Raw genomic sequence first — 22211 nt, 5'->3', positions numbered from 1 at the left:
AACTGAAATGAAAATTTAGGCAGCCTTCATTTTATTCAATTTACTTTCTCTAAATTTCATTTCAGTTTGTGACAGCTTTTTTGGATATATATTTTTAAAATTTAAATAAGTGTAATCAGCAATCTGCATCATGACATGCATTACTTATTAAATGTGGACATCTGTTCTGGCTGAAATCAGCATTGAGTTTTCAGATTTCTGAAATTTGGCAGCTGTGAGCACAAATTATTTGCTACATTACAAATCTCCATAAAAAAGAAAAGTAACGTTATTTTATTTGAAAGAATAACTCAACAAATCTTATGGAATTTCATCAACTAATTACAACCACTCAATGACAGGACTGAAAGAAACTCAATCTCAAAATTGACACTGCCACAACAAAAAGCAGTATATATGGGTTTCAATTTGTCAATTAAGGTGCCGAGATGTCACCAGTTGGAATATGGCAAGCAAGCACTTGGAAGACCGTCTGTCCAGTGGTTGAAACAATTTCAAGAGATAGATAGTATTCTATCAGAAAGGGGCAGGCAGATCTTCTGCTGATGGTAGGGCACCGAATAGGCTTCATGAAGCCTTTCAACGCCTTTACCTGATCATGCCAGTAGAGAATTTTATTTGGCCTAATCAACCATACAGAAGACACTCCATGCTCATTTGAAGCTATGTATATATAAAATTCAGATTACGAAAGTGCTAAACTGTACAATCAACCATTTCAAAATTTTCCTGAGCCTGTTGTGGAAATGCTCAGGAACATTGAAAATGACAGTGTCTACCTGGAAAGTGGTGGAAAGTTGAATTATCACTAAAGACGTGTGTATGGTACAGTAAATAAGCACAGTTGTGCAGATTTTTGGGACTGTTCTTCTCAAACAACTTGTATAGTGCACAATTTCACCATCATGAGATTGAAATCAGCGGTGCTAATTATATGGATATGCTTCAATTGTTTCCTGTACTGCAGACGAAACACCTCCAACTAGATGTTATTTTTCAACAGGATGGCACTCATCCACACCGAAAAAACGAAATTAGAGTTCCTAGATAACACATTTCCAAGCCAATGGATTGGATAAGGATCCAATTCCTGGCACCCAACTTCCCAGATATCCATAACTCTTGATTTTTTTATTCTGAGGTTATTTACAAAGAACAATTGTGTTGCATCAAATTTCAGGCGTGATTATCAACAATGCAATTGCTTCTGTAACACCACAGATCTTAGGCTACAACTGACATGAAATTGAATATTGTTTTGACATCCTTCAGGATGAAAATGGAGCCCACATGGGAACCTATTAATGTCTGTATAACAACTTTAGTTGGCATTATTTTATTTGAAAGAATAGCCTTTTTTTAATCTGTTGTTCTTTTCTTTTTACAGCAGTTTGTAATGTGGTGAATAATAAATGACCCCCCCACCCCAAAGCATGTCACTGATTGCCCATAGGTGACAAACTATCAGCTGTCCAGAGATAAAATTTAGAAATGTATAGACAGTGTGAAAATATAAAGACACCAGTTGTTCACTTAGCATAAATATATCCTATTTGTAGTAACACACATTTTAGATACAAGAGCAAGCAAGTCAACATGCTACTAAAAATTAAAGATCATTTTCCTTTTTTCTTTAGTAAAAAAAGGAAAAGACCCCTTTCCCAAAATTGACTGTGCAAAATGAAATTTGGAGAAACAGATGCTTTATCTGTATACCCAGCAGAGAAAACTGCAACAGCTATTGATGAAATCACTATTACTGGAGCCAAAGGTGCCCCTAAAATGCACACTCCTCTTCTAGTGTTAGAGTGGTGTCATTGCAACTGTATATGCCACAGGCAACAATCCATAAAGTGCTTCGATCCCTCCTACAATGATTTCTTTTTGGATTCCATGTGTGGCATGCGAGTTAACTCCACATGATCTCCATACAGCAGCAGCCCAGGATTTTCTAAGGGGAAGACTAAAGTAACGTAACGTTCTGGGAATCATTAAGCTTTAATCATGTAGCAATAAAAATTCCATATTATTCTGACCATAAAGTGGGAGCTATAGCCCCTTTCTGGGACTGCCACTGTACCCATAAATGCACTGACTTCATTTTACAGTTTCTAGCCAAGCTAGAGGTAGATGACACATGGCCTTAAGAAATATTACAGATCGATAAGACTCATTTCTGACTAAGTGGTGATGTGAATACCTGTTATTGTCAGGTATGGAACATCACTTCCAAATGTCATTATTCAGAGTGAATTCACAAAGACTTCATAAATGGTTCAAGAATTTGTCCCAAAAAAGAACACCATTATAGGTGAACTTGACTGTGATCTACTGTGCTATGTGATTTCTTCCCTGAGAGCAAGAGAGAGGATATTTGAATTTGAACATGATTGTTTATGATTTTTATGCAGGATAGTCCACTGCACAAACTGACTGGCAAGTAAAATCATTGCTTAAAGCTGTATATGACAATGACTACATAATTTTCCAATAATAAAACAGGCCTACGTGCTCTGGATTCATAATGCGAAAATTTATTTTTATTTTTGCTACACAGAGCATTAAAAACTACGATAAATAAATAAATTAGCTTTCGGCTGGGTGGCAGCCTTCATCAGATTAAAATACTTCGAATGGCAGTTGGAATAGAGATGCACTGCCAGGATGGTGCGTGAGGCACGGGTTAATTGTTTGTTGATGTTTGTGGCTGTGACGTATGGTGGTGACGTGGCCAGCGTTTGTCTATGGACAGAATTACTGCTTCTGTGATGGGGTTAAGTTGACAACCACTGTTCCTGTTCAACGAGGTATCCGAGCATTTTATATTTAACGATTCCAACCAGGTGCGCCTTAGGTAATGGTGGGACCTGTCCACAACCACGACATCGCGGTGTAGGTCGATGTCATGGTGGGTTGTCCAGACATGCTCGGCAATAGCTGAGTGTTCCAGATCTGCCAAGCGGATCGCCCTTTTATGTTCTGAGAGACGTTTCTCGAGTCGACGTCCAGTCTCTCCAAAGTAGCAGCTCGTGCAGTCACGGCAAGAGATGCGATAGACCAAACCACTCTGTAGAAGGGTGGGGACAGGTGTTTTTATGTTGGAAAGGAGAGAACGCAGTTTCTTGCCTGGGAGTTGGATGCACTTTATCCCATGCGATCTTAGGATTCTACCGATCTGCTGTGACAGGTCTTCCAAAGCACCCACCGATCACCGACATCGCCTTGGGTGTGGAAGCAAGCTTATCACGCCTCCCAGAAGATGTAGCCAACGCAATCCGCCTAAAGACTGCAGCAGTTCTACACCATGCTCGCCCCGTCTCTTCAAACCTCAGCCGTATACAGATTTCTACCCTCAAGGCACTGAAACGGGATTCGTCCATCGTCATTCTACCGGCGGACAAAGGCCGTTGTACGGTTGTAATGAACCACACTGATTACATGGCGAAAGCCTTACTGCTCTTACGAGACACTACCGTCTACAAACCCCTAACCATCAACCCCAACAGGGCTTTGGAACGATGGGAGTCAGAGGTGAATATCCTCATCAACACTTGGCTGAAGCAAGGGAAAATCACACAGTCAACCCATAATCACCTCCGTGCCTCCGGGTGTCAGATCCCACGGTTTTACGGCCTGCAGAAAGTGCACAAAGAAGGCACACCACTAAGACCTATTGTATCCTGCTGTGTATCACCGACTTACGAGCTGTCTAAATTTGTCTCGAGACTTCTTTCTCCTCTAGTTGGCAAGACCACCTACACCGTCTCCAACAGTGTTGAGTTCATAGAAAGGATCCGCACTATATCCATCTCGCAAGATCAAGTCATGGCATCGTTCGATGTCGTATCACTCTTCACCTCCATCCCAGTGGAACTTGCCATCTCTTGCGCAAAACAACTCTTGGATAATGATGGAACCCTTAGTGACAGAACTAAGCTGACGCCTGATGACATTTCCGCCGCCCTCAGACTGTGCTTAACAGGGGGTGCAATCATGTTTAATGGCTCAATCTACCAGCAGATACATGGCACAGCCATGGGTTCCCCTGTCAGCTCGGTCACAGCAAACATCGTGATGGAGGAGTTAGAGGGACGTGCGTTTACACATGCACCGGATCACATTGCCTTTTGGTGTCGCTATGTAGACGATGTGTTCGTAGTGATCCCTAGAGACTCAGGTCAGCGACTCCTAACCCACCTCAACTCACTGTCGCCCTTCATAAAATTCACGATTGAGCTGGAGTCGAACAACTCTATACCATACCTAGATACACTTGTCCGGCGCGAAGACACATGCTTGAAGACGACAGTTTATCGCAAGCCTATGTGTGCTGGCCAATTTACCAACTTCCAGTCAGCACACGCACGGGGCCACCTCCTCTCAACCGCCCGAACCTTGCTCACTCGCGCCTGGACACACTCCAGCTCTGCAGATGAAAGGCGCAAAGAGATCACCAGAGTCAAAGTAGACCTTACGAGGTGTGGTTAACCCGTGCCTCACGCACCATCCTGGCAGTGCATCTCTATTCCAACTGCCATTCGAAGTATTTTAATCTGATGAAGGCTGCCACCCAGCCGAAAGCTAATTTATTTATCGTAGTTTTTAATGCTCTGTGTAGCAAAAATAAAAATAAATTTTCGCATAATTTTCCAATGCTTGGCCACCCTGTCTCTAAATTTAAAGGCTTCTGGTTATGGGGGATATTTCAAGATAATATTCAGTCTCTGGCTAACTTGAAGAAAGCATTACAATGCATATGATCAATATTCTCAAGACACACTGCACTCACTTGCACCAGATGCAATTTTGCTATCTCAACGAGCAGTTTTATCACCACAATAGTGTTCTCATACAGTACTTAACTTGATAAAATAAATCATGCCATGGCATCTGCATACAGGGTCAAATGCAATCTGGTGTAACTTTTTGGAACTAGACACTGTCTATGCCAAATTTCATCTCTGGGCAATTCAATGTTTACCACACATGACACAATTGATTTAATCAAGGTAAGAAGAGTATGAGGAATCTACAGATTATGGAGACAGAGTTGTATAAGCCCTTCACAGCCAGAAGGCCAGTTAACCCTTGGCCTTCTACAACAGTAGTATTCATCTTTCTCATACAATAAAGAGAATGTTAAATTGTGATAGCAATTCTAAAGAAAAAGTATTCTTAAGACTAGACTTAAGTTTAGTAGCTTTCGGTAAGTATAGACTTAATGGGACTTTTTATATATTTTCATCTTGGTTTATACTATTGTATTGCTATGTGACATTTCACATGTCTTAGACCCAGATATTCTTATCAATGGTCACTAACTCTGATTTTGCTGACTACATTAGGCCTATTAGTTAATGTTTTTAAATTTTTTAGGATGCACAGTCATTCCATTACTATTTGGGACCCCATTCATATTTTTGACTGTGATATTTATGTTTAATAATTATACATGTGTGTGATGGAACACACAATCTATGAACCTAGGAATGGGAGGGAGGGGTTAGTGTGGAGGTTATGAATAGCTGAAATAAAAGAATTATTAATAAAAAGTATTAATTAATTATTAAAAAGTATTAATTAATACTCTTGAGTAAGAAAAATGGAAAAATAAGAGCGCAAGGAAAAAAGTGAGGGGTTTATATGGCTATAATCTTAATTATTTAATCAAGTTAAGTACAATATGAGGAAACTACAGGTTATGAAGAAAGAGCTGTGCATCATGATAGCAAATGTGCTGTGAATGCAGTACAGCATGGTAAAAAATACTCTACTAATTTAGTAGAATATACAGGAAATACCTGTATATTCTACTAAAAGTCATTTACCATTTTAGAGTAAATGACTTTGGTCAAGAGTACCAAAGAGCAACTAATTTCAGGTTAAGGCCAAAACAGGAATGTGAATTAAAATTTGTATTTAAGATATAAAATATTTTCAAATATTGGCCATTAATATGAGACAGTGGAATTGATGCAATGTCACCATTATATTAGATAATTAGAAGTCTAAGTAAAACAAATGTAATTATAGTGAATATCACAACTTATCACTTAAACTTCATGTCTAGTTCATATAGTTCAGAATTTAACACAGTTTTCTTGTAGCTTTATATCTCTACTCAGTTCCATTTAAATACAATCAAAGTGAATATGATATGGTCATATAGAGGATGGAAGATCAGCTAAACAGATATTCAGAGCAGAAATTTGTAGTAATATGCCTAAAGGTAGACTTAAATTGAAAGTGGATTGATGGTGTCAAAAAAAAAAAAAAAATTAATTTTCATCTGTTCAGACCTATTAAAACATTTACCTAGTAAATGTTTCAATAAATGCCAAAGTTATGCCTGAGAGAAACTTATGAGAATAGGAGTAACAGTTTTATTGAGAGGGGCATTGATGCACCAGGATAGATGCCTAAATTATCTTAGCAATTATGAGGGTTGTTTGATAAGTTCCTAGTCTTTCATAGATGGGAGATGCATTTTTGGTGCATATATATTTTTCTTTTTCAATAATCTAACCCTTTATATGAATACATACAAAGTTATAGTTCATAACATGCAACATTTTTTTTTTTTTTTATAGGTTATTGGAGTTCTAGCCTGCATAAGTGGAAAAGATTTAACATTGAATTGGAATTGTAATCAAATTTTTTTGCGAAACGGGAGTTAGCATTTGCAGAGGCATATGATGCAAGAAAGCAAGTTTATACAGCATCAGCCAAAATAAAACCTTCCCATTTCACCCATCCATTCAAAGTTTGTCCAGTTCTTCCTTGAATTTATTTAAGCTATCAACTTCCACAACTAAGCAAGGATATTCATGAAGAGGTGGTAGATATATTAACAGAATCTGCCTTATCACATGCAACTGTCAAAAATTAGGTGGCTCAATTTAAATATGAAGAATCAACCATTGAAGACGAAAAGTGCCATAGATGTCCATCGACAGCAGTTCATGATGTGGTGACAGATGATTGGTGAGTACCTTAGAAAAATAGTTGAGGCTAAAAGCATCTCAACTGAACAGGTTTTTATATTGTTAACTGAATTAGATGTGACAAAGGTGTCTGCATGATGGGTCCTCTGCTTTTTGATACCTGATCAGAAATGTCTTTGATTCAAAACTTTAAAGCAACTTTTTGCTCATTATCAAGCAGATCCTGGTCAGATATATAACTATGGATGAAATATGGCTTCATTTCTACCAACCAGAGTCAAAACTTCAATCATATGGATGAATGCCGATTCACCACCTCCAAAAGAAGGTCAAGTCGGTCCCCTTGCCAATCTCGATCATGGCATGTGTCTTCTGAGATTCAAGAGGGGAAAACAATAAATGGACAATACTACACTATGCAATCAAGATAAAGAGGCCAGGCAAGCTGACTAAAGATGTTTTATTTTGACAGGATAATGGCAATACATCAGGCTAGCTACGAATTAAGAACAACCACTGTATTTTTCAGATCTAGCCCCATCTGATTTCCACCTATTTTTGAAACTAAAAACCATGTTGTCTGGAAGGAAATATGGGTTGAATGATGAGGTGATAGCAACTGCACACTCCTTTTTCTCAAGACCTTCAAGGAAACAACTACAAAAAAAGGATCATGAAACAGAAGGTTACATTGAAAAACAACGTAAAGTCAATGTCAGATAATAAATCCCTTCATGCTAGGCTAGAAACTTATGAAGCAATCCTTGTACGAAGAGAAGTAAATAATATTGCTTCTTGTACTTGTGTAACAAATTTATTTTGGATTAAATAGTTACTTTCTGGGTATTCTTCTTTATTCTTACAAATAAATAATGTACTTTTTTTTTTGTGCATTACAAGAGACGTTGATGCTATTAATAAAAATTAGACATACAGTGCAATTAATTCAAAATGAATTTTATTACTCTATCAAAATATACAGAACAAAAAAAAGTATAAAGCAAACAGTAGCTTTTAACATCCCCCACATGTCTTTGTCAACAATGAGGTTTCAGATCAATGCTACAATAAATAAATAGACCAAGGAAGAGATATCTGTTATTACCTGTTCAAAAACAGGGTTGATGCATAGGCCAAAGTTATGGTTAAAGCAAGTGATGTAGCGGAAATGTAGCAATTCCAACCAATGGGCATCATCTAGCACATAAACTTGATCAAGCTTAGGCCCCATATCCCAAAAATATTCAGCCAGAGTGGAACCCTGCACATTCCTTCCTCTCAAACAGAAGTAAAATGCCCATCTATGCAGCCTCGCAGATGCCTCTTTTTAAAACTGCCCCGACTGCAGAGAGTTGGCGCAGTTTTTTATGTTATTTTACTTCTGCATGCTTAGTTGGTTGGAATTAATACAGAATATTTTGATGCCATTCATTCCCAAACCAGAAGGCCTCTTTTGTTCAGTTTATCATATATCTTTGCAGATGTTTTAATCATTAAAATTAGATAATTCCAAGTTCGACTTAGAATTAAAATGAAAGGAGGGGGAGATGACATTGGTTAATTGATTTTAATTAATTTATTTTTTGGCTGGTGCTAAGTTTGTTTCCTTACCTCATTTTGCCAATACTAATAGTAAGACATTTTAAGTGGCTACATTCATCTTGTAATAACAAAAATACTGCCAATTATTTTCACAATTTGAGTAAAAAAGGTGAGTGTTTCTATTTATAAGTTTTCTTAGTGTTTTAAATATAAATAATAAGGAAAAGAAATTTAATTTATTACAATAAGAAGTTCCATACCTAAATGAAATCCCTACCCATCTTTTGCCCCACAAGGTCCATATTCTAACCTTCTTTATTTCATTATGGGAACATTCATCCTGAATTTCATCTGTTCTATTATATAGCCTCTTGAAATTGCTTGCAAAAACAGTCAAACTAGAATCAGAAGAGCACGAAAAATGGCACTCAAACCAAAAGTTATAACAATCTATTCATTTGGCTATTGAAAAATAAAAATAACGTTTAATGTAGGGATTTCCGATTGTGGTATGCAAATACATAGCTGCCAACTTTACCCTTTTGAAACGCTGTAGATCAGTGCAGTCAATACTGATAATGTACACATTTTATATTAAAATAAGAGTTATAGTTTTTTTTTTTTTTCCTAGCACAGTTATGTTTTAAAAAATTAATTTACCAGGGACATTTGCCTGTTAGATATCATCCAATCATGATGGCTTCAAAAAGCATATAGTTGTAGACTTTGCCCTCTTCAGAGATGCTAAGTCAAAGGCACTGCCATTTAGACTCAGCTTTCAAGAACATTTTTTAAGCTTTATCTGAAATTAGTACCCCCCCCCACAACCTGGCTGAATATTCTCTCACACTCAGCATTGCTATACGGAATTATCAGAACTGCAATTATGATTTGGGATAATATATTATAGGGCAAACTCCCTTGTGCACTTTTTCATTTTCCAGCCAAGGATGACATAGCTCTTCTCAGACTGAAATTGACAGAACACATACTGCACATTTATGAATGAAACTGTGTGTGTATGTGTTTTTGCAAAATTGATTCATTTCAATTTGGTTCAATAAACTTGTTCGCCAAATAGCACTGCTGAATGATGAACGGGTTCTCCAAATATAATTGTAATTGTATTTAAATTAAAGTTAATGCTTCTATATAGAAAAATTCTGTTTAGAGCCCAAATAGAATTCATAGATTGGAAGTTAAGAATTGATTTGGTCTTGGGAATTTATGATTGAAAGTCAACTAACTGTGGGAGCTCACATCTGGTGAGTATGGGCTTGGCACACCCAGGGTCCTGAGCTGGATATCATCATTCTTCTCTTTCTTGGTGATTCCCGTCTACTTTTGACTCTCTCTCTCAGGGTTACTCGGGAACTTTTTTTTTTCCTGGCACAGCATAAGCCTCAGGCTTCCTTGCATCATATGGATAATAATAATAACTGATAAACTAAATCCACACCACTGATCAGCTCATCATTCATCAACCTGCTATTCGTGATGTATTATCTCTCACTAGTCTTTAAAACTGTGATTGACAAGGAAGGCAGCCTAAACTAATTAATTGATGGCAGATGGCCCATATTTCTAGATTATCAGAAATGTGAGTTTGAGGAGTTGTAATCCTGTAGATTGATTTTACTTTGAAACTAATCTTTAATGCTTTCTAAATTGAAAGAGGGTATCATCCCTGGCTAACTGAACTATTTCATCACTGCAATGTATACAAAAACTAAACAGCTGGGTGGTCAAGTGTGAGGGCACAAAATGGCACGCCCTTTGAAAAGTGACTGCAGTTCAAGTCCACATGATTACTAAATATGGTGTAGTTGTATTTTCTTTCTGTCCTATCAACTCCTCTGACCTTATTTGGTCGTTCCATAGTATAAACAGAATATTTATTAAACACATTTCTTGACTAAATAATTAAATTGCATTTAAGAATGTTTTTTTGTTGAGGATGCCTAAATACACATGCTTTGAGTAACTGGAGTTCAAACCCTGACTACCAAATATGGTGCTGTCTTTTGTATTATCTCTATCTTGCAAACTCCTCTGACCATGTGGTCATTCCAGAGTATAAATAGAAAATTTATTTATTTACAACAGTAACCTGTTTGTTATGGTGTATATGTTGCAGTGATGAAATGATTAACTCTCGTCTGGTGTGCAAATAAACCTCAACCACTAGACCACCGTTTGATATTACCATATTCCAGCAGCCTAAGGTTTATGCTTCACCAGCCAAAGAAAAAAAAAAAGGGGGGGGGGGGGTAAATAAAAGGAAATACACAACCTATGTGTTTCTTCTCGCTGACCTTTGAATTTGCCCCAACCACCCATACAGGTAACTTATTCCTGTAATTTATAACACACGGGCTAAAATAAAACTTCCTGCAATCCAGTCTAAACAAACATCTCCCCACGTAACTTGAATTTACGGGCCCCCAGTTCTAGAACCATTTATAACTGAAAATTTCATCCTCATTCATTTTACTTCTGCCTCTCAGAGCTGTAAACACCTCGATCAAGTCTCCTCTAAGGTGCCTACTTTCCAAGCTGTGCAATCCACATATGGATGCCCTTTTGCCAATCTCACCAGGCGAGTTACCTGTCTCTGGACCCTTTCAAGAAGCTTGATATCTTTTTTTTTTTAGGTGTGGTCTCCATATGATATTGTTATTCCAAGTGTGGAATAACAATGTCATATGGAGACCACAACTAAAAAAAAAAGTTATTCCATTGTTATATCTCCCTGTTATTCCAAGTGTGGTCTAACAATAGTCTTACATAATGGGATTATGATGTTCTTATCTCTACTAGCAAAATGATCGATAAATCATCGATAGGACACCATGGGCCTTCCTTGCAACCTGTAACTCCCAAGTCCTTTTCTTCCACTACTGACTTCAGTTCAACTCTATTTGATGAATTTGAGGTATTCCTCAAAGCATCAAAGGCAGATATTGTTGGAATATCAGAGACGTGGTGTCACACAGATATAAGGAATGCAGAACTCGAATTTGGGGAGTACAACGTCTACAGAAAGGAGAGACAGGATAGGAAGGGAGGAGGGGTTATGCTATTAGTTAAGAAACACATAAAATCCAAGGAAGTGAAGCCACTCGACATCGCTGGACAGTGCAGTGTCAAGTCAGCTTGGTGTGACATAAGCATTGGGAGATCAAAATTGAGAGTAGGAGTGTGCAATAGGCCTAATGACTCTGATCAGTATAATAAGAAACTGTATGGGGAAATAGAGTGGGCCAGTACATCAGAGAGTCTTATAATGGGAGATTTTAATTTCCCAGATATTCACTGGAATTTGTGGGTTGGTCACTCACACACTAGCAAGGCTTTTGTGGATTTATTGGATGACTGTTTTCTACATCAGCATGTTTGGAAGGCAACTAGAGGGAGTAATACTCTTGTTTTAATTATCAGTAGTGATTCTTCATGCATTAAGAATCTGCAGATAAATGAACCACTAGGTGGCAGTGATCACAGTGTGCTGAAGTGGGATTTACTCAAAGAGGTAACTACCATCAGGGGTAAAGGGAAGGGTTATTGCTTTCGTAAAGGCGACTATGATGGTCTGAGACAGTATTTAAATTCTATACAGTGGGACCAACTGAAGATGTTACCAACAGCAAATTCAAAATGGGAAGCATTCAAAGAACTTATCTTGGAAGCAACTAGGCTTTACATACCAACTAAGAAATATTGTTCAAGGTTTTGGCCTAAATGGATGTCAGATGAACTAATGAGACATATGATAGAGAAGAAAAATGCATGGGATACATAAAAATTAACATGTGACACAGAAGCCTATGATAGATACAAGTTGATCTGTAACCAAGTTACAAAGGAGGTTAGGCAGGCAAAGGCAGATTACGAGAAATCTTTGGCAAGGGATGCAAAGAAAAACAACAAAGAGTTCTTTGCTGTTTTTCTAGAGTTTTTCTTTGCTTCCTTCTAGAGTTTACATAAGTAAACTCTAGAAGGAAGGGGATGAATCAGATTGGTCCACTTCATATCGATGGGTCAACTGTTGATGATCCTGCTCAGGTAGCTAACAAACTAAATGAATATTTTGCATCGAAATTCACACATGAGGAGTTATTCAGTGAGGGGAATGCCAGAGGTGGATTCAACTCTGGCAGTAATCTAGAGAATCTTGTAATAACTGAGAGTAAAGTGGAGGAGAAATTGTTGAAGATAAAACAGAAGAAAGGCACTTGGGGTGGATGGGATCTATCCAGTTATATTAAAGGAGGCCGCAAAGGAAGTAAGCAAACCCTTAGCCATAATTATGAGAGCTTCCTTGGACTCAGAGGAGGTACCCAAATGTGATCCCAATTCACAGAGGAGGATCAAAGGCCAACATAAGTAATTATAGACCCGTGAGTTTAACGTCTGTTCCAGGAAAATTAATGGAGGCACTGGTTAAAGAAGCACTGCAGGATCATCTAGACAAGACTTCAGTTATAGCTCGCACACAGCATGGTTTTGTTAAGGGGAAGTCTTGCCTGACCAATTTGATTGGATACTATGATGCAGGGAATAACTTTGATATTATATACTTGGATCTTAGAAAGGCTTTTGATACTGTTGCACATGGAAGACTGCTGCACAAATTGGAGCAGTGTGGCATTGGAGGAAAATTGCTGCTATGGATAAGGGGGTGGTTGAGGGGGAGAAGACAGAGAGTGGTAATCAACGGACACTGCTCATTGTGGAGTCCCTCAGGGTTCAGTGTTGGGGCCATTATTGTTTTCTGTATTTATAAATGATATTGATGATGGTATATCAAGCTTAATGTCCAAGTTTGCAGATGATACAAAGGTTGGCAGGGTTGTCAAGGACGCTACTGACACTATGCTGCTGCAATAGGATCTGGAAAGGTTGAGCAGATGGGCTGAGAGGTGGCAAATGAAGTTTAACATTGACAAATGTAAAGTACTACATATGGGAAACAGCAACCGCAGAGTAACATATCAACTCTGTGGTACTACACTGACAGTGGTAGAGAATGAAAAGGACCGGCGATAATTGTGTAGGCAGATATGAAGTTCTCTGAGCAGTGTAGACAGGCTGCAAGAGTAGCTCATGGTATCTTGTCAATGATATACAGGAATTTTTCTAGCAGGGATAAGGAGGTGATTACTCCCTTGTATAAGGCAATGGTCAGGCCACATCTTGTTTACTGAGTACTGTACACTGGTCTGGAGGTCTCATTTGAAGAAGGATGTAGAGCTGCTGGAACGAGTACAGAGAAAAGCAACAAGATTAATGAATGGAACAAAGGGGTACTCTTACGAAGAAAGGCTTAAGTTTTGCAAATTACAGTGTCTGGAGACTAGGCACCAGTGAGGTGATCTGATAGAGGTGTATAAAGCCTTGAATGGTTTGAACATGCTCAATGCTGATGGGATACTTCCTCTTGCTCAGAATAATCACCTGAGAGAGCATAAATTCAAACTGAGGAAAGACAGATGTAGGATAGATGTGCGGAAATTTGCCTTTAGCCAGCGGGTAGTTGGTTGGTGGAACAGACTTCCATCCCTTGTCGTGGAAGTTGATAGCCTAAATAAATTTAAGGCTCAGCTGGACAGGTATTTTGAACGAACAGAGGGGTGAAGTGGAAGTGGTTTTTTTTTTTTTTTTTTTGGCTGATGCTGCATAAGCTTTCATCATATGCCTCTATGCTAAAATCCACCAAGTGTATAAGTTATTTTGGGGTTCTGTTCCACCACTGTAAGACTGCATTTTTGTGACCATCCCTGAAGTCTATCTAGGTCACTCTAAAGAGGATGCTTAGTGGTGATCATTAACTACTCTACTGATCTTTACATCATCTGCAAATTTAGACATAATGCTTTTCATCAATGTCATTTAAGAAAAGCAAAAACAACAGTGGTCCCAATACTGATCCTTGGGGAACCTCACTTCTTACATTAACCCAGTCTGAGGCATTTATCACAACCCTCTGCCTAAGGATTTTTCCTGTTGTTTCAACCTCTTCCTGTAACTGCTCATGTGGGACTGAAGCAAATGCTTTGCTGAAATCCAAATAATTCCCTAAATCCAGCTCATAAATGACCCTGTCAAAATAGCCAACCAGATTTGTTAAACACTATTTTCCCTTTACAAAACCATGCTGTGTATCCTTCAGAATTCAGGATCATTTAGATAGAAATGGAATTCTGATTTTCCATGATTTTCCCTACTACTGATGTTAGACTGACCAGTCAGTAATTTCCCACTACACTCTTAGAACCACCTTTATGTATTGCCGATACATTGGCATGTTTCCAATTCAATGAAATCTCTCCTGAGTCCAGTGATGCTCTCATAATTTTCCTTAATGGTTCAATGCACTCACTTGCTCCTTCCATTAAAATCATAGGGTATATTCCATCAACCCCCCCAGGAGCCTTACTCTCCTGTAAGCTCAAAAGTGTTTTTGTGAAATTTCAATATTATTAATTACCTATTTTTCAACTTCATTCCCATTATTTCTCATTGACACAAATGGTTTTTCTTCTGTAAATATTGATGCAAAGTAATTGTTGAGGTCATCTGCAACATCAGCTAATACTATCCCACATCCATTACATAAGGGTCTTATCTGATTTGTATTTATATATGTGAAGAATTCCTTATCCCCACTCTTTGCCAGTGATTTCTCACAATCAGCCTTTGCCATGGCATTATTACAGACCACTTTGTAGCTGTTATAGGCGTCAGTACTTTTTATTGCTCAAGTAATCTGGCAACTTTATTATTTATCCAACTTGGAATCTTCCTCATGGAGTATTTTTTTAATGGTATATATGCATTCAATGCTTCTGTGATTATTTTTTAAAGGTATACCATTATTCAATTGTACTTGCCCTCTGTGAGATATCTACCCAGTTAATAGATGCCATTTAGCACCTTAAGCCATTATAATATTCTTTCCTGAAATTATAACCCATTCCTCTGCCTTTAACTACTGCTACCGCTCTCTTCATCGTCCACCATAGAACTCTGTGATCACTTCCTGCAACTGGTTTCTGTACCATCAGCCCTATTATGTCATCTGGTTAATGGGTGATGATCAGGTCTAGAATATTCTTTTTCGTAGTACTTTCCCTGACATGTCGATACAAATAACAATCATCTAGTTGATTTAAAAATTGTCCCCCATGTGGAGTTTCCTTCCCATTTGCTCCAATCAATTAGCGACAAATTAAAATCACCCATAATTGCCCATTCCATCTGCATATAGATGCTCTCATCATAATCTTCACAATCACCTGGCCTATAGATTACTCCCACTCTCAATTATACCTTTGCTTCCAACTATTCCACACCATACAGATTCTATACTAGCATACAAAACGTCTGAATCCGGGAAAGCTTTTGTCATGCTCAGCTCAGGCTGCTTTTGATAAGAAGCATGACCCCATCACCCCTATTCTTCCTACCATACTGAAACTCATCATCCCCGATTTCCAGGTGGCACCAAGGTTACGTAACCTATCATGTCCTTACCAGCAGTTTGAATACAGTCATTTTATTGATGATACTTCTGAAATTACTGTACATGTGAAGGGAGAGAAAAAGTAAATAAATAAAATTCCTAATTAATCTGAAACAAACTGTGAAATTATTAGCAATTTTTATTTTTCAGTGTATGGATCACTGCTGCATATATACAAATGTCCTGTGATTTCATATTTAATGTTAACAAATATAAGAATAAATTTACAAAAAACTTAAAAAAAAATAAATTTTGATTTTAACACCACTTCATTCTTAGAAAATTTTACAACTTTCCTGCAAAAAGAAAGAGGAGAAAAACAATGTTATGATAGTGAGATGGGATAAAATTAAGTCAAAAACAAGACTGATTCTCTGTCATAAACCCAGAAAGTTGGCAGCTATGCAAATATACCAAAAGGCAAAGTACTACTTAATTTTGTGCAATGCTGAACTTCACGGCAAATTTTAATGATAATTATCTTATCTATTAGATATTTCTATTGCCAGTGAATATTAATAAGAAACTGTACCATTTAAACTAATTAAATATATATAATATGCAACATTTTTCAAAAAAAAAAAATCACACAATTAAGCAATAAATTCACAAAAGGTTGACAGTATTTCTATCAATCACTTGTTTCATTATGAATTACTCTGCCTTGTGTTATGAGACTCGTGACAGAGAAGAAAAATGCATGGGATGCATATAAATTATCAAGAGACTCAGAAGCGTATGGCAGATATAAGCTAGTCTGTAATCAGGTCACAAAGGAGGTTAGACAGGCGAAAGCAGATTACGAGAAAAACAACAAGGATTTCTTTACTTATATAAACTCTAAAAGGAAGGGGATGAAGCTGATTGGTCCAATTGATATTGATGGTTCGACTGTTGATGATCCTGCATCTACATTCACACATGAGGAGTTATTAAGGTTTTAAAATGGCAGAAGGTTATCAAATTGTAGCAGGATACTTATGATTTTGTAATAACTGAGAGCAGTGGAGGAGAAATTGTTAAAGTTAAATATAAGAAAGGCACCTGGGGTGGATGGGATCTATCCAGTTATATTAAAGGAGGCGGCAAAGCAACTAAGCAAACCCTTAGCCATAATTATGAGAGCATCCTTGGACTCAGGGGCGGTCCCCACGGACTGGAGATGTGCAAATGTATCCCCAATTCACAAAGGGGGATCGAAGGGTGACACGAGTAATTACAGACCAGTTAGTTTAACTTCTGTTCCGGGTAAAATAATAGAGTCACTGGTTGAAGATGCATTGCAGGATCATGCATTGCTAGACAAGACTGCAGCAATAATTCAGACACAGCATGGGTTTGTTAAGGGAAAGTCTTGTCTGACAAATTTGATAGGATATTATGATGTGGTTACAAAGAAACTGGATGCAAAAAATAATTTTGAAATCATATATTTGGATTTCAGGAAAGCTTTTTACACTGTTGCGCATGGAAGACTATTGTACAAATTGGAGCAGAATGGTATTAAGGGTAAGTTGCTACAATCGATAAAAGGATGGTTGAGTGGGAGAAGACAGAGGGTGGTAATTAATGGGTGCTGCTCTTTGTGGACTAATGTTATTAGTGGAGTCCCACAGGTTCGGTTTTGGGTCCTCTGTTGTTTTGTATATTTATCAATGATATTGATGAAGGTATATCAGGCTTAGTGTAGAAGTTTGCAGATGATACAAAGGTTGTTAATGACAGTGTGCTACTGCAACAGGATCTAGAAAATTTGGGCAGATGGGCTAAGAAGTGGCAACTGAAGTTTAACCTTGACAAATGCAAAGTGCTGCATATGGGTAGAAGTAACCCAGAGAAACGTACCAACTGTGTGGTACTACACTTAAGGTGGTAGAAAATGAAAAAGACCTGGGAGTAATTGTGCAGGCAGATATGAAGTTTGCTGAGCAATGCAGACAGCCTGCCAGGGTGGGTCATGGGGTTTTGTCAATGATATATAAGAATTTTGATAGCAGGGAAAAGGAGGTGATTATCCCTTTGTATAAGGCAATGGTCAGGCCACGCCTTGAGTACTGCATACAGGTCTGGAGGCCTCATTTTAGGAAGGATGTAGATGTGAGGGGAATGAAGGGATCCTCTTACCAAGAGAGGCTTAAGTTCTGCAAATTGCAGTGGCTGGAGACTAGGCACCTGCGCGGTGGTAGGCGCCTCTGTAGCCAGGTGGGCAGGAGCAGCAGTGCGTAGCACAGGCTTCTTGATTAGACCGGGGTTCAAGCCCGTGACCACCAAATACGGAGGATGCGGACAGGTCAGGGAATGACCACCGCATATCCCCGGAGCAATATGGCCTTAGTTGCTAATGCTCCTAAAAAAAAAAAAAAAAAACCAAACCAACCTGCGCGGTGATCTGATTGAGGTGTATAAGGCCTTGAATGGGTTGAGCATGCTGAATTCTGATGGGATCCTTCCAATTGTTCAGATTACAAACCTAAGGGGACATAAATCCAAATTAAGAAAAGACAGATGTAGAATAGATGTGTGGAAATTTGCCTTTAGCCAGCGGGTGGTTAATTGCTGGAACAAACTTCCATCTATCATTGGGGAAGTTTATAGTTTAAATAAATTTAAGGATGAATAGGACAGGCATTTGGAGGGAATGATGTGATTTTTTTTTTTTTTTTTTTTGGGTGATGCTGCATAAGATCATACACTTGCTTTCTTGCATCACATTCCACTACTACTACTATTATTATTATCCCTTTGTATAAGCAATGGTCAGGACACACCTTGAGTACTGCGTACAGGTCTGAAGGCCTCATTTTAGGAAGGATGTAGAGTTGCTTGAGCATGTACAGAGAAGGGAGACAAGATATGTCTCCCTTCTCTGTACATGACTGAGTATGCCTGATTACTTCGATAAAAAAAAAAAAAAAAAAAACCACAAATCTGCCTACATTAAGAGGTAACAAATATTGAGGATGTAAAACTGGAATTGTGACCATTTATATTATGAAATTTAAGCTAGTTTACTAATTTGAATATATTTTATAAACAGAGTATTTCAATGATATTTGTTAGCACTTTCAACTGTATCTATGAACAGGCTAAATTACTGATAAAAGTCTAATCTAGTCTCTTTCTTCCAAATATATTAAAGAAACCTTTTGACAATTGTAAATGACTAAGACAGCTTTTAAAAATACACGATTGTTTATAAAATCTTTTGTCAAAATACTATACCCAACAATATAAAATATACATTATAATATATATATGGTACCACCATCAGATTGTACCCATCTGAAGGTGGTATCTTCAAGTAAACATATCTTTGATCATCACATTTGTAGTTTTTAAGGCAGTTACAACAATATCTTGTTTAAGAAACACTGCTGTAAATAGTGCAATGTATTCATTTGGTGGTTCGTACAAAAGGCACTAGAATTAAACAGCTCTCCAACCAGTTTAACATTAATTACATAAATATATATATACATATATGACCTAAAAGGTTGACAGTTAATTTATCAACACAAGTATTAAATACTAATTCTACATTCACGTATTTATTTTCTTTATCAAAAATAATGAATATATATTTTTTTTTATAAAAGTTTCATCAATTCAACAGTTTTCTAGAGACCTACACACGTTTTGATAAAATAAATATTCACCCATGGAAATGACAATAATCTTGCTTCGGGCATGCCTTGTTTAAGAAACATATTTCTAAATAATATTTGGCACTAAACTGAGGTGACCAGAATACAAATTTTTGAACACTCCTAAGCTAGTGTAAACATGGTTCACAATTTCATCGATTCCCTATAAAATAGAGAAGGAAGGCAAAAGAGCAAAAACTTTAAAGGGTATGCTGAAGAGGTAGATATGGCAATATTACAACACTAATCGGACAAATGAAAGTGCAAATCTTCCCAAAATCATTGACCATGTGGTTGTATAGTACCAAGCTACTAATAACATAAAATAAACTTCAAACAGATCAAGTAATAAGACTGATCTTGTGTAAGAAATGCCACACACAACTTATAGCAATGTAATATGGGGTGATCAGACATAGTTCACACTGCTCTAATTAGATAGCCGAGTAGTATGGCTCAATACAAATAACAAAATTTATTTAGCCAATTCAGCAGTAGTGGTGATATTATAGTTAAGGGCAAATGTGCTGGTTGTAATTATTATTACTGTTTCAGCAGCAAGAGTTTTTAGATCACTAATCTGTGATGCATAATATCTAAAGAGGCCACAACAGGTTTTTGAGATCGAATATGAAAAATATCAATCAGTTTACGCTAATTTTGTTTTATTTTAGTCTCATATATTTAGAGTAAAAAGTATACTTGTAACTGTCCAAGCTGGTCAGAAAATAAATCCTGGATAATCCGTAAAAAAAAAACAAAAAAACTTGTAAATGCAATTTAAGTTTATGTATATAATGTATTGATATTTATAAAAGTACACCACAGTATGAGAAGATCTGATAAAACTTACCATATACATGTAATGTGTTTTTGACAAATGAAATGCCAACTTCATGCTCCTCTAAAAACATTAATTTGGTCAAAACTTTTCCTTTGCTAGCCTTCCTCCAAATGGTACTATGTAAATCTTGATGCATCATTTTGTCAGAGTCTCCTTATTCCATGTAGTTGAGCAGACTTGTTTTGACACTAATACCTTTTATACCCTTTCACCCCCCCCCCAAAAAAAAAACAATCCTTTGTTTTAACTTCATGGATACATAAAAAAAAAAAAAAAAACACAAACTAAGAAGAATGTAAAATTAACCATTGATTAAAACCCAAGGATTACTAAAATATGACTCCAGTGGGCTAGAAGGCAGAAAGCAAAGGTTAAATTTCCATGAAGTTCAAGGGCCTTGTCTAAATACAACTCTGCATAATAGAGTCCCTATGTACATTTTATTTATCTATCAAGCATAATGAAAACTCTAGAAAAGGTGGTTACAGTAAATGGATTAGTTTGGCTGGGAGTTGTTTCATGTAAATTAGGTTGTACCTTGCCAATACGGAACTAATAATAGTTCATGGGATTTCACAGAAGTTGCTTTCACCTGTTTTGGCTACCCCATTATCCAATCTGACAGTCATGCTGAAAAGTAAATATGCACATCTTATGTCAATCAGAAAGTATATTATTTTATGCAAAAAGGAATGGATGAACTATGTCCTACAACATATTACATGCTATAACAAGATTTTAATAAAATTCCAAATGCTAAGCTTAAATGAAACCTCTGCATCTTACAGGTGGATATTATTAAAATATAACCAATGGAATCACTATAAATAGGTCACTGCTATGCTTTCTAGTGTTGATCTAATTTCTTCAAAATGAGGTCTTCGATCAGGATCATAATCCCAGGATCTCAGCATTAATTCATAGACACAGTCAGGTGTCATCTCTGGTGAGGGAAGACGGTAACCTGACAAAAGTAAAATAAAATAAATTTATTTAAGTTATCTATTTAACAACAACACAATGAATATTCTAATTATTCAGAATAGCTGATCTGTTTGCTATATACAAAAGACAAGACAATTTTTTCCCTAATGATATTAATTCTCATACTCCAATGCTACTACATACTACTGAAAATAATAAATCTAAGCACAAAAAACAAGTACCGTCTATTCAACAGAAGATATAATTGTTTAAATGGCACTAGGCAGGCATTCAGTACAAACCTAACAACCATGATGATATAAGACTAACAATATAGGGATAGTAATTTATTTATTTTAAATAAGATATAGGACTGACAATATGAAAGACCAACTCATGTAAATATTTATATTAAAAGTGATTGAGGCTGTCTGTCAAAACCTGCTAACAAAGAGGATTATACAGACCAGAGGAACAGTGAAATAAGACTAGCACATATTTGAATGGAAGAACTTGACTTGCAGTACTTATTAGTCAGCAACCTTGCTGGAGAGACTGTATAGATCCATCATTTCAGATCATATGCACCCATTAAGAGAAACTGTTTTTCTAGATCAATAAGGCTGTGTCAGAGGACTGCAGTGGCATCAGACTTGTTTTATAAGAATTCAAGTTCAATGATCTTGGCCCAAATAAACACGTGCGACACTTGTTAGAACAGGCTATTTGATGTCAGGAATGAGTACAGGTAATCCTCGTATACCACTGTAGTTTGGTTCCTACAAAAT

The 22211-nt window shown here is 37.1% G+C and overlaps 2 protein-coding genes across 2 annotated transcripts in view; one reads left to right on the top strand and one right to left on the bottom strand.

Annotated features, from left to right (window-relative positions):
• The window catches only part of LOC150089402 (ras-related protein Rab-31-like), a 120013-nt gene extending 99615 nt beyond the window's left edge, over positions 1–20398 (top strand). The window contains exon 7 of the mRNA XM_090389968.1: positions 20330–20398. Coding sequence (XP_090246094.1) covers positions 20330–20398 — 69 coding nt within the window. The remainder of the gene's footprint in view (positions 1–20329) is intronic.
• A 922-nt stretch (positions 20399–21320) lies between these two features.
• The window catches only part of LOC150089401 (tyrosine-protein kinase Fer-like), a 171056-nt gene continuing 170165 nt past the window's right edge, over positions 21321–22211 (bottom strand). The window contains exon 18 of the mRNA XM_090389967.1: positions 21321–21463. Coding sequence (XP_090246093.1) covers positions 21321–21463 — 143 coding nt within the window. The remainder of the gene's footprint in view (positions 21464–22211) is intronic.

The sequence above is a fragment of the Mastigoproctus giganteus genome, chromosome 2, assembly GCF_048544385.1.
Source record: "Mastigoproctus giganteus isolate SK-2022 chromosome 2, ASM4854438v1, whole genome shotgun sequence".
NCBI lineage: Eukaryota > Metazoa > Arthropoda > Arachnida > Uropygi > Thelyphonidae > Mastigoproctus > Mastigoproctus giganteus.
The sequence above is the reverse complement of the archived record's forward strand: the minus strand, read 5'-3'. Positions and strand labels throughout refer to the sequence as shown.